This window comes from Ictalurus furcatus, chromosome 1, assembly GCF_023375685.1.
Source record: "Ictalurus furcatus strain D&B chromosome 1, Billie_1.0, whole genome shotgun sequence".
NCBI lineage: Eukaryota > Metazoa > Chordata > Actinopteri > Siluriformes > Ictaluridae > Ictalurus > Ictalurus furcatus.
The window spans coordinates 24381743-24395302 of NC_071255.1; the positions used below are offsets into that span (position 1 = coordinate 24381743).

Here is a 13560-nt window from a genome sequence, read left to right on the forward strand (position 1 = left end):
AAGGTTGGAAATGCAGTTTCAGCTTCTCGGGATGAGGTGTGTACTTTCTCTATGTGCCTTGCTCCATGTGCCGTGCAGATGTCTTTCAGTGTTTGCTGCAGTGAGAGGCCCCGTCTGAGTTTGCAATGTTTGCTGGGCCACTTGGCTGAAGTGATAACCCAGGACAAACGACACTGAATACGATGCGGCTAGAGTTAGCATTGCGCACAGAATCAGCAGTTTGGGGATTTATAACCTGACACGGCCAAGTGAGATGATGCATATCTTATGCACTAAAAACAAATGTTTGAGTAACATAACACTTGAAGTATCAAGCAAAGAGGCATGTGTTCTGAGACTACTGATGTGAATTATTTCTCTCATTTTGTGTTGGAATAAGAAGTGGCTGGGGAAGTGTTTGGTCCTCTCTCTCTCTCTCTTTCTCTCTCTCTCTCTCTCTCTCTCTCTCTCTCTCTCTCTCTCTCTGTAAGTGGTCGTTAGTAAATAAAGCTGGAATAAAGTTTTTGTCATAGACTATTCATCGTTTGGTTGTACAATATTCTATTCCGAATGTATAGATAATGTGTTATCAGATGATAAAGATATGAATAGGAGGTGCACTATACATTTTTTTAGAGCACTTGCCAGAAAGATTCATAGGACATGTTGGTGAGACAAGAGGTGTGTATTAGGAATAGGATCTCATGCAACACAAACAAAAAAAGTTTTTCCTTTAATGCACATGTGAGCAAGCAGTCATATATGAAGCTCGCAGGACAAAGAAACACCATGTTCATTAGCATAAACGTGATACAGTACCCTCCACTAATATTGGCATCCTTTGTAAATATGAGCAAAGAAGGTGTGAACAATTGTTTTTATTGTTTAAACTTTTGATCTTTTGTTCAAAAAAAATTCAGAAAAATACTCTGCTCTCAACCCTGTCCAGGGTGTACCCCGCCTTGTGCCTGATGCTTCCTGGGATAGGCTCCAGGTTCCCCGTGACCCTGAAAAGGATAAGCGGTATAGAAGGTGGATGGATGGATGGACTCTGCTCTCAAGGATATCAAACAATTGCAAACACAACACAGGTTTATTCAAAAATATCTTTATTAAATATAGGCGTGCAACAATTATTGGCACCATTTTAGTCAATACTAGTTTCTTTATATTTTGAGAAATAGAACCAAATTTGTTAGGAAAATATTGTGGACCATACAAAAAAAAAAAACTGGAGGATTCAAAAAAACAGGATTTAAAAAAAACCCCAAGATTTAAATTAAGGCTGTAAGCAGCAATGAACGGGCCCTTGCACCCTGGTACAAACTGGGGCTGCTTTGCCAGGGGAACGCCATTCCGTTTTTTGCTGTTAGGAGTGTATCACGATGTAAAACTTGTAATTTCCTATTGACAGTAGGTGGCGCTATGACTATAACTGAATATTGACATGTAAATGTATTCAGGCTGGGACTTTTATCAAACGTGTGAAGTTTGGAGCAGATTGGACATTGTATGTATGAGTTATAACATCTTCCTGTTTCATAGCGAAACATCGAAATTTGTCAGACCGCCACGCCCACCCCGTGCAGCAAAAACTGAAAAACTGTGCTCGAGCCCTAAAAATAGAGTCCCACACACATCTGAATTTGAGAACAATTATGAACTTAAGTGATGTAGCTGAGGTTGAAAGCCAGAATTCACAGGCCATGATGATGATGCTGACATTTGCACATGTGGGTTTTTCCCCCAGTGTTTCCCAGTGGTTGAAGAGACACAGTGGTAGAGTTCATATTTAATTTAAAAAACAAAACTTTCCAGTTAGGCCACTCTCTAAATATGAATACAGATAAAGATACTTGGAACACAAAACAGATACAGATAATGTTACACCTCTAATATGCTATATATTTTAAGCTTAATGAGAACTGGGATTTCTCATTAAGTCCTTTATTAGTTAGTTAGTTTTTTTTAGTGCCTAAAATGAGAATATACTCTGAATGATTATATAGTACATAGGTGAGCACCAACAAGCTCAGCAAGGAGTATTTTTTTTAATATTATGTTTACATTTATGGCATTTGGCCAACATCCTTATCCAGAACGACTTACATTTATCTCATCTATACATCTGAGCAGCTGAGGGTTAAGGGCCTTGCTCATGGGCCCAACAGTGGCAGCTTGGCAGTGCTGGGGCTTGAACTCATGACCTTCCAAAACATCTACCACTGCCTTATATATACATTTTATTCAATATTTCATTAAATTAATTAAATATTTATTTTAAATATAAGTCTGAGTAATGGGTTTGAAATTAACATATGGCTCCCATGTGACATTGTGGAACTATATGATATACAGAGTGTCCAACACTGTAAAACCAGATAAGTTCATTTAACTCAAAAAATTTTAGGAAACTAATTACCTCAAAATTTTTATGTTGATAAATCAATTTCTTTAAGCGGAATACACTTAAATATGTATTCAGCTTAAAGAAATTGATTTATCAATTTAAAAATTTTGAGGTAATTAGTTTCTTCAAATTTTTTGAGTTATTCTCATGGCTGGATCGGGAAACTGTCGCAAGGTTGCGAGGGACTTTAACAGGAAACATGGCGAGCACATCACACACAACACTACTGCCAAATTTTAATTAATTAATTAATGAAGACTGGAGGTGTTGCAGGCCAACCGAGAAGTGAACGTCCATGAACATCCACTGACGAAGGCACAACAGACATGGTGCTGGTAAACATAATCCCTTATGTATGGAGACTGTTGGGACACACTGTATTCTATACAGTACATAAACAATGCCTCACAATCAATGGTGTGTCATCATTGTGAGGAAATTTGTCTGTAACTACAACAATGATCTGCTCCTGTAGCACCAGCTTAAAGTGAAAAATCACTCTGTCAGATATTTTTTCTTGCCAGAACATTTGATGACTTTTACATAAAGAGCATAATGTAGTCTTCTTGTTATCAGACCATAACGAAACTGAAACGTCATGTTTACAGTGGCGTTTTCAGGGCAGTGTTTTACTCTGCACTAGTCCTTCTAGCGTTACTGTGCCATGTCTTGGGCATTTTTTTCCTCTTATTCATAGTCTGGGTTGGGGCTCCTCATTAAGGCTGTTTTTCGTCTTTCCCAGGTCGGAGAGACTGAGGAACGCCTGGAAGCACCAGGCCACACAAAGGTGCAGGGACATTGGCCAGACGTGAGTGCTCTGTGGACCACCCTCGCACCCTCTGTGGAACACACTCGGATAAGAAGCCGCAGGGAGTTCTCTACTACGTACCATTTAACAATAACTTCCTACAGTGGAGGAGGCACCTACAGACCTCTATAACAATCATGGAGAGGACATGATGCCATGCATTTCCTTACACTGTGCATATATACTCATTCACTGTGTAACTGTGTATTCATGTAACAGTGTGTTTCCTGTTACCCTGAGAAACTTATTATTTCAAATCAACGTTCAGCTCCGGTATCTGGTATTCTCGTACCTAGGAATAAGGTTAGCATGTTTGCCTCGCATCTCCAGGGTTGGAGGGTCGATTCCTGCCTCCACCCAGTTTGCATGTTCTCCCCGCGCACTTCGGAGGTTTACTCTGGGTACTCTGGTTTCCTCCCCTCAGCCCAAAGACATGTGTTGTAGATTGATTGGCATCTCTAAATTGTCTGTAGTGTGTTAGTGTGTGTGTGTGTGTGCGATCGTGGGTTGGCACCCTGTTCAGGGTGTCCCCCGGCTTGTGCCCTGAGTCCCTTGGGATAGGCTCCAGGCTCCTCTGTAACCCTGTGTAGGATAAGCAGTACAGAAAATGGATGGATGGATGGATGGATGGATAGTGAGTTGTGTTAGAAGAATTAGTCATTAATGCTGAATGAACTCACAAGTACAATGTCAACCAAACAGCTTCAACTAAACATTTTAAGGATTAATTGTATAAAAGGCACTAAAAGTATTCTCTGTTGTACACATTAGAGATTAATTTAACAGTTATTCCACTTTTCATTTTCCCTTTGTGTCTGTGTGTCTGTGTGTGTGTGTGTGTGTGTGTGTGTGTATGTGTGTTTGCGCAGTCTTTTTTGGAGAATCCGCACAGTTCAATTTCCAGACAGAACAGTAGTAAAAAAAAAAACCAGCAACAACATCTGGGGTAATCAGAACTACTCTGGCAAATGTTTTACTGTCTCCCACAACCATTTAAAGCATCCATTTCCATATGCAAAAGAGAACATATCCAAAAACTTCAAGAAGCCTTTTTTCTTAAATTTTTTTATTAAATATTGTGCCTGTTTTTTAAATTCATTTCACTTGCGCCAACTGAGAACCTTACACCCTGATCCATGAGCTCATTCAACACTTCCTTACTCAAATGAGCTTATAAAAATTAAAGTAAGAATTAGTTCTTCTTTCAAGAATTTGAGTTATAGAGGTCTAAAGGGACCCGGGTTCATTACCGTCTTTAAAGCACAGACACAGACAGGTTTCCTATTCACTGTGGCAGTGTAAGTGTTTTCCTCAATAGCATGTCAACATGTTAATCACCTTAGCATTCACAGTTTCCCTCTGGAGCAAACCTAACCAAACCAAACCAAAATTAGGTATGATTCACTATTCCAAAAAAAAAAAAAAAAAAAAAAAAGCTTCCTTCTTTTAAATGGCACAGTTAGAGGAGAAATGAGCTGCTATGAAGAATTATTGAAACCTAACGAATAGTGTTTTTGTATGCCAGTATTTTACTGGACCTCAGTGTTCGCCAATTCCGTCTTTTCTTGGGTTCCATGACTCCATCTTTAAATATGTTTGCAGTGACCTGTAATAATTATTGGATTTCATGTGCAGGTTGTGTCAGCGTCTGTAACCACAAACTGTAATATGCCCTGATTTATGTGTTATTAATCATTAGGTAACGTGTCAGTCTTATGCGGAGCAAGTTTTTTAAGGAAAATCTGACAAGGCAGCTTAAAAGTATCACAAAGTATATTTAAGCAGTTCTTTTACACATTACTACAAAATTACAAGGCTACTACAAAAATGTGTTTTACATTTAGATTTAATGGCGTATGCTTTTATTCACAATGACTTAAATGTGAGGCCTGAATACAATTCAGGCATCTAGCTGTTAAAGGAGCTGACAGTGATAAACGTGCTGTAAAGTCAATTGGGAAAAAGAAATAAGGTTCCAATAATTAACGAGAAACAAGTGCATGAAGAACAAAGAGAGGCACTTAACATGAGGGTTGGAGTGCATGCTTCTAGTAGTGGTACAAACACTACACAATAGCATCGCTGTCTTCTCTAAGGCAAGAATTGCCGGTTTGAATTTTGGGAAAATCCCTCCTGGCACTGGAAGTCAATTTTGAAGCCATGTCTGTAGCATCCTTTCTCCTGAACAGTATTCCACCAAATGGTGCCTCCTGAACTCTGATTGGATATTATTCACATGCCTACGTGCACTATACCACGTTGCATGCGCTGAGGATTCACAATAATTGTAATTGGCATGTTTGTGGAACGTGTGCTAGGGATTATTATGCTCAGACATCAACAGACATAAATCTGATAATACGAAAACCAAAATGGTCAATTCTGGCAAAACATTGAGGCCGGTGAGATGAAAAGATAAGTTTTGTAGCACAACACTATATAAGAGTTGAAATAATCTAACGGGATTGGTCAGAAGGTGTAGCATGGCTGTGACAAGGTTTACAGTATATTTTATCATTTCTACAGTAGCTGCTCATTTACAGGGACCTTTATGGCAGACATTTTATATAATTTAAATCCGATTATAATTAAAAAAAAAACGTTTTCTGTAAGGAGATGATTATTTTTCAGTATTCATGGAAGGAGTCTCCAGCGTCAGTGTTTTTTAACCAGTGTCAGTAAGTTTTCTGCCATGGGAAATTGTTTGGGACGGATGACTTTTACGCTTTGCTGTTTTTCAGTAACACGACAAGGTGTGTTTTTTTGTCTTATTAACTTTAAGAGAGAAGCAAAAAAAGAGAGGCTGGTGATGGAATGATAGTTTATAGCTCGTGGACGTTCCATAACATTTAATGGAACAGTAACATTTTACAATAACTGTACATGAATAATCATGCACTAATACCTGAATTAATACTTACTTAAATATAAACTAATGATGAGTTAAGGCATGTATTAATCACAAATTAATGAAGAGTTAACCTTAAGTACAACATGAGTCTTGTGAATTCAAGCGTGAATAAAGACCACCTTAAGTACATGTCAGTACATGTTTGTTAGTTAATGTAGTAATTAACACGTAGGGGTAAACTAAATCAAACCTGCTCTATATAAATATAAATGAAATGTACATAATTTCAAGTAATTTATATAATTTATGATATGCAGTTGTATACACAAACATCACTGGATGGTGCTGGATTACTTTCACTGATCTTCCTTATCAAACAAAGAAAGATGCACTAATAATAAACACCAATAATTTCATCTCAACCCATTTTGCGTCATTCTCCATCCATTTCTCTTCAAATCCCACTGTATGTGTAGTATGTTTTATGTGCTCTGGGTGGCCAGGGCCCGGGGCATTGATCCTTAATACAGTAACATTTATTTAATCTTATATGTTCTAGAAAATTATTTTCCTGTGTTTTAGTCTTAGATGCTGCTGTGTTTATTCTGACTGCTTTTCTGCATCAGAAGACTCATAGCGTAGTTAAGGTTCATTAGTTCCTGATTAGTACATGCCTTAACTCATCGTCAGTCCATATTTAAGTAATTATTAATTCTGCTAAACGTACATGATTATTGTAGTGTTACTTACCAATGTAGCTATGGTCAAAAAGCATGATATGTCATTCATTAATACAACCCCAATTCCAAAAAAGTTGGGACACTGTGTAAAATATAAGTAAATGGAAATAAAAACAGCATGCAACACATGCAAACATTCAAATCATCCTACAAAGTAAAAATATTTTTTTTTAAATAAATTATTGAATAAATATAAACCATTAATTCCGTTTCTTATATATGCATATGAAACAAAAAGCAAAAATACATTACTAAAACACCCTTTTTGTTATTTTCCCCCATGTCAGGAGTGTATTACAATAATACTTTTGGATGACAAAAGAAAAACACCAATTATTCTAAATAAATTAAATTTCAAACATACCAAAGCTCTGTATGTTTTGATCTAGAATGTTTCTATGTTCATGCACATTATAAAGTCACTGCATTATAAAATAAACATGAAATGCTGCAAGAAGAAATGACAACATTAAATACGTTTATTTTAGAAAATGGCCAACTAGCAGCAATATCCTATAGAGGAAAACACTCATACAACACATACAAAAACAACCAAACAAAACTTTTTACACAACAATCTAGATTTCCCGGATTCGTATATTAACCCCGCCTAGTAAAAGTAAACTTAGCCATAGTGCCTACTGTGTGTATGACTCATTCCTACCTGAGGTCAGGTTTTAGAAAGCCAGTTCAGTGTAACAAGAGGGAAATTGTTGTGGGATTGGGAAGCATGTGGCTCTCAGGAAAACATGGCACTGGTGGAACCTATTAGAGATGGACCATTTAGGAGCTGATATTGGCTCTTCACTGCACAGTATGGCCAGCACATGGGCATCTTTATGAGACAGCTGCACAAACAAGGAATAAAACGCTGTGCATTTTATTTGCTTTTTAAAATCTTCTGTCTTGTTCTACATGATTTAGTGGGATATTTCACTGATACTGTATATAATTTGTATTAACTGTGCCGTGTGTAATAATCCCGATCCTTATTGCACAACAGTTGTTCTGAAAGCAAAGAATAAGGGTTGCATACACTTTTAATTATAAAGCTCAAGATATATATTGGCTCCTTAAAAATATAAAAATGCAAAGAATCCAATTCTGAAGCATAACAGTATACCTAATGTCCAAGCAGCTCTTACACAAATCAGTGACCTATCTTACTCTGAGAATGGGACTAGCATCAGAGACGTTCAGCAGATGAGACTAAAGATGAGCCATAGACTAAAACACGTTCAGAAGGAAGCTTTAGAGCAGTAAAACTTCCTAATTACATTTTAAATGTGCATATTCCTTATATATCACAACTGGACAAATGTAGTCATTTATTTATTCATTTATCTTCAGTAAATGCTTTATCTTGATCAGCTTAACAGGACACTCAGCACAGGTGTCTCTTTCTCTTCCTCCCTCTCCCTCTCCCTCTCTCTCACCCTCTCTCTCCATCTCTCTCTCCCTCTGTTTTTGAAGATGGGAGGAAACTAGAGTACGTGGAGCAAGCTCTCCATGCCACAGAGCTAACAATAATAATCCATCCATCCATCCATCTTCTATACCGCTTACTCCTTTTCAGGGTCACGGGGAAGCCTGAAGCCTATCCCAGGGATCATCGGGCACAAGGCGGGGTACACCCTGGACAGGGTGCCAATCCATCGCAGGACACACTCACACACCCATTCATACACTACGGACACTTTGGACATGCCAATCAGCCTACCATGCATGTCTTTGGACTGGGGGAGGAAACCGGAGTACCCGGAGGAAACCACCGCAGCACGGGGAGAACATGCACACACACAGGGCCACGGTGGGAACCGAACCGCCACCGTGCGCCCCAAATAATAATAATAATAATAATAGTAATAATAATAATAATAATAAAGTTCAGAAAGCAATAACAAAACAATCTACAAACATGAATACATTATAAATCTATTGAAATGACAACCAAATGCCACATGAAAGACACATAATATGTAAATATTCATGTTCATGCTATTCTATTTGTTTCTCTTCGTCGCCACACGTTACCCGCGCGCACTGTCATTTTTGTTCGCAGCTTGAACTAATAAAGTTCTACTGTTTTGAACCGGATCCTTTTCCGCAGCCAACATGGCGGAGTACGACCTGACTACAAAAATTGCTCACTTTTTGGACCGACATCTCGTGTTTCCTTTGTTGGAATTCTTGTCTGTTAAAGAGGTAGGTATAAAGTTTGTGTTTTTCAGTGAAAGGTGTTGTACGGGAGTGTTTATATACACACACAACTGGTGTTTTAAGCACGTGTGCGTGACTTCTGGAGTAGCCGAGCCGATAGCATTAGCTAACTAGTGACTAGCTAGCACGATATAACTAACCTCAGAGATCACATTCTTTATGCTAACTATGCATACTGACGTTTATCTTACGGAGTAAAATAATAATGATAATAATACGCGCTCTTTATTGCTTATATCGTGTCAGAAGCGTGAAAAGAACTGACCAGTAAACTAGTCACGTATTAGCATCTGTGTTATGAAAGACATGTGTCTTTAAAACTTCCGTTTAGACACGGATTGTACTGCAACTCTCTTTTCAAATGTGTTGTTTACGCGGTTGTCACAACAGATCTACAATGAGACCGAGCTTCTTCACGGGAAGCTTGATCTTCTCAGCGACACCAACATGGTGGACTTCGCCATGGACGTGTATAAGAGTTTATATCTGGATAAAGAGATCCCAAACTGTGAGTACTTTCCCACAGTGACACACAAACACACTCATGCCTTATTGCTGCTTCAGCTAACTTCTGATTTCCTAAAGCTGAATAACTCTATTTGCAGCCTGCTGTTGTTGTTGCTGTTTGGAAAGTGAACCCCTGTTCTGCAGGACTCCATACAGGAGCTTTAAAGTCCCCATGAAATCCAAATGGAAGTTTAGTGGCTACTAGTATGAATATGTCAGCCTCAAGGTTATCTATTGATCAAAATGTATTTATATTGCACATGTAAAAATGAGAAAAGTTGACCAAAGTGCTGTACAAAAGTAAGCAACATATAATAAAGAGTAAGAAGAGTTAAGATTAATAAAAATAACACAAAAAATGGCACCTCACAATAAATTACAACTGCTGATTAAGCAAGGGGAAAAAACAGGTGGGTCTTTAGTTGAGAATTAAAAAAGATCCGAGGTCGGACAAGACCTAATCGATAAAGGTGAAGCATTCCTAAGGCGAGGGCCCATAACAGAAAACGAGCAGTCACCCATAGTTTTAAGACGAGTCCTTGGATCACTCAACAGTAGACTTTAGCCGCTTTTCCACAGAAATTACCTGGAACGATTAATCCTGGGAACTTTTTTCAAGGGACTATTTGCTTTCTCCAGACCTTCGTTGTCTGCATTTCCATCGCGGTCAAAATTACCATGAAGATTAGGCAAACTAGTCTGGTGATGTACGGCTGAATGTGACAAGCCCTTGGTGAGGATATGAAGCCTCGAAGTATGCTACAATGAAACTGATTGACACACAGTGGGCTGGTTTTAATGATGTAATCATGTAAAATGTTTACTCTGCTCATAAAAAGCGTAGCATAAATAGGCGTAGCAGGTGCTGATTGGAACACAAACCGTTGGCACAGGACCAAAAGAGTTTGCTGCAACTGTACTGGTGGTGTGGTTAGGATGCGGTGCAGGCTGGATTCCCGGTCATGGAATGTATTACATTTTTTAAAAAAAATTCTTTGGATAAAGGTTCGTGTTTTAAAAAAGGACGGTCTATCTTCTGAAATCTGCCAACGACACTGCAGCAAAACCAAGGATTGAGGAGAGTCAAGCTGTGCTGCTGTTGATTGTGATGTACTACTTTGCTAAAGAGGTAATTGAGAAGACAGTGTAAGAGAGATGAGCGGTGCTAGTAAAGCAAATCCAGAATGCTCGTAACGCTAGCTTTAAAGTCTGCAAACAGATTTGATCAACTGTTGCTGAGATGACTGAGACACTCGCATGCACAAGCGATACAGTTTTCCTGTGTGAAACGCCAGCTCGCTTAACCCACTTAATATCTTTAAGTACACTTTTTCATGGCATGTCGCCGGTTCCATTTCCCGCTGTATTTCGTCCTCAGCATAAATACTTAAAAAGACCTGGACTGACAACGAGGTGCATCGGTCGTATTTTTTAAGAAACTCTGTTGTGTTGATTTAGAATCGCAATAAACAACTGTTACTGTACGCACCGCAAATGACTTTAAAAAATGCTGCAGCATGTTCAGCACCCAAGTCCCACCCGCCAAAGTACCACCTCCCGATTAGGGACTTTGCGAGGGCTGACTATTTTACCTGGAGCTTAATTTAGACCCTGGTCCCTGCTGTGGAAACACACAGAGTACCTCCAAAAGTCTCTAGTTCCTGGGGAAAGTTCATGTTTTGGAAAAGCGGCATTTGTGATTATCTTAATGACTTTTGAGTCTGATACTGGTGGAGAAAGTCGGAGATATAAAGTGGTACAAGCACGTGGAGACCCTTATATACAAACAGTAGGGCCTTACATTGAATCCTATAAAAAACAGGTAACCACTGCAATGACGCTAGGACCGGTGAAACACTGTCAGGTGTCTTGTGGCACTTTTCCACTCCCCTGCATGGTACAGCTCGACTCGACTCTGCTTGCTTTTTGGGGGGTTTCCACTGTGAATAGTACCTGGTACATGGTACTTTTTTAAGTACCACCTCGGTCGAGGTTCTGAGCGAGCCGAGCCACGTGCTGAGGGAGTAGGCATTATCTTCCTTCTGGTGTACAGTATCATATGGGTTCTCTTTAACAAGTGGTTCTGTATTGTGCCTGTATAATTGTCATTTAATACATACTTTGAATAAGGTAATATTTCTGTAATGTATCATTTCTCTCATTATAGATAAAAATACAGCAAAGGTTTCTGTCTCTCAGAAACCAGGCGTTTATTTAAGTCACTCCTGACACGGCTGAATCTATCTTAGTCATATCGAGCACTACGTAGGATCTAGAATGCCATTATTTTACATCCTTAATAGGGTCCATGTTCAGTGAACAGGAAAGGCATTTGGAATACGGCCTGACCGTGTATTTGTAAAGGCTTTGATAATACAACATTATTCCTGCGTGAAGGCGAGTGGAAGATGGCACCCGCGCTGAGGCGGCACTAAACCACAGTGGAAAAGCAAGCTGGGAAAAGTAAAGTGAGCCGAGTCGAGCCATACCGGGCAGTGGAAAGGTGGCATTAGATCCCCATAAGAGCCTCGCAGCTGCATTTTGCAATGTCTGAAGACAAGACGGTGATGCTTGAGGAACACCTAAATGCAGTGCATTACAGTAGTCAAGTTCAGAGGAAATAAAAGCAAGAATTACAATCTCTAAATCCTTAAAGGTTTTAATTTGGTTGGAAAAAGCTTCCTTTAACCACAGACTTTTTGTTTGTCAAATTTTAAGTAAGAATCAAAGATAACTCTAAAGTTCTGTGTCTCTGTATGAAGATCTGAGGCAAAATGCCCCACATGTTTATTTAAATTATTAAAACGATCAGCTTGGCCAAAAAATAAAACCTCTATCCATCTGTAAGCTAGTGTGCTCCAAAACAATGACAACATTCACATTTAGAAGATATATACAGTCTCGCTCGACCACCAATACAGATCAGCGGTTTTGATGACCTCATTCTGCACTTCAGCTTCTCGTCAGATTTTTTGTCCAATCAAATACTCTGTAGAATCTGAAGTGTCCTGCCCCTGACATTACAAAAAAAACTTGCATAAGTTGTCATCGTTGAGCGAGAGAAATCCTATCAGCAGGCACGGGTTGTTTGGCTCAGATTTCCAACTGAGAGTTGGCTAAGAAGGAAATTCTCCACACGTGAATCCAATGCATCGTTATTGCTCAGGCTCGCGTCCATACTAATGGTGCGTTCAAGTCATGTCGGAAAGTTTGTACTTACGAGTGGGGAAACTCTGGATGTTCTTTAAGCCCTGAGTTTCCGAGTTGAGGTCGCGTCAGTAAGAAAACACGCTGGAGTCGATGGATGCGACGTCTGTAGTTGATGGTAAATTTGTTGAAATTGAACGTTTATTTGCCCCTGAAGCTGATTTCAGTTATGTATTTGGTATATGCAATAGTTATTGAAAATACAGCAAATTGCTTAACATGTCTGTTAGGCTTTTTTAAATTTCCAGTAAAATATGTATACAATATGTAATGTTACAGTGGCTTCATAAATTGATTCAAAACATGAAAAAACACCCTCCTGAAGCGCATTCTTTAATTTTCAAGAAGTAGAGTTAAAAACTTGCTGTATTTTTTGTAATTAATTAAGAGAAGGTACACCACCATCTTGCTCCGACCAAAGTGACTTAAACGTACCTGACGTCGTAGTTACGACTTCCCAACTCGTAAATACTAACTTCCCAGGAGGACCTGGACACACCATAACTGTCAAGTATGGCTTAGCCCGGGCTGTGAGGTAAGTGAAATGCTTTTGGCTATTTAAAAGGGGAGGAGTAACTCAGTGCCCCGCCCTGATTTCCTGTTTCAGTGGAAATTACGTTAAGTCATTGAATAATGCTGAACGTTTTAAGGCACTTCACTGAGAATTCTACCATATGGACAAACCGTATAGCCCTTAAAGCTGCATTTCCACCCTATGATTTTTGACATGATTTGGATGCTGCATACAAAAATTGCAGATTGTAAATAAATTTGTTGCTCATGAATTGAGATCTGCTGTTTTAGGCCCTGTTTACACTAGATCATTTTCGTTTTAAAA

At 39.0% G+C, this 13560-nt stretch overlaps 1 protein-coding gene across 1 annotated transcript in view; it reads left to right on the forward strand.

Moving 5' to 3' along the window:
- Positions 1-8856: 8856 nt before the first annotated feature.
- eif3ea (eukaryotic translation initiation factor 3, subunit E, a) overlaps positions 8857-13560 on the forward strand; it is a 35992-nt gene continuing 31288 nt past the window's right edge. The window contains exons 1-2 of the mRNA XM_053633492.1: positions 8857-8993; positions 9399-9516. Coding sequence (XP_053489467.1) covers positions 8904-8993; positions 9399-9516 — 208 coding nt within the window. The 5' untranslated portion in view covers positions 8857-8903. The remainder of the gene's footprint in view (positions 8994-9398; positions 9517-13560) is intronic.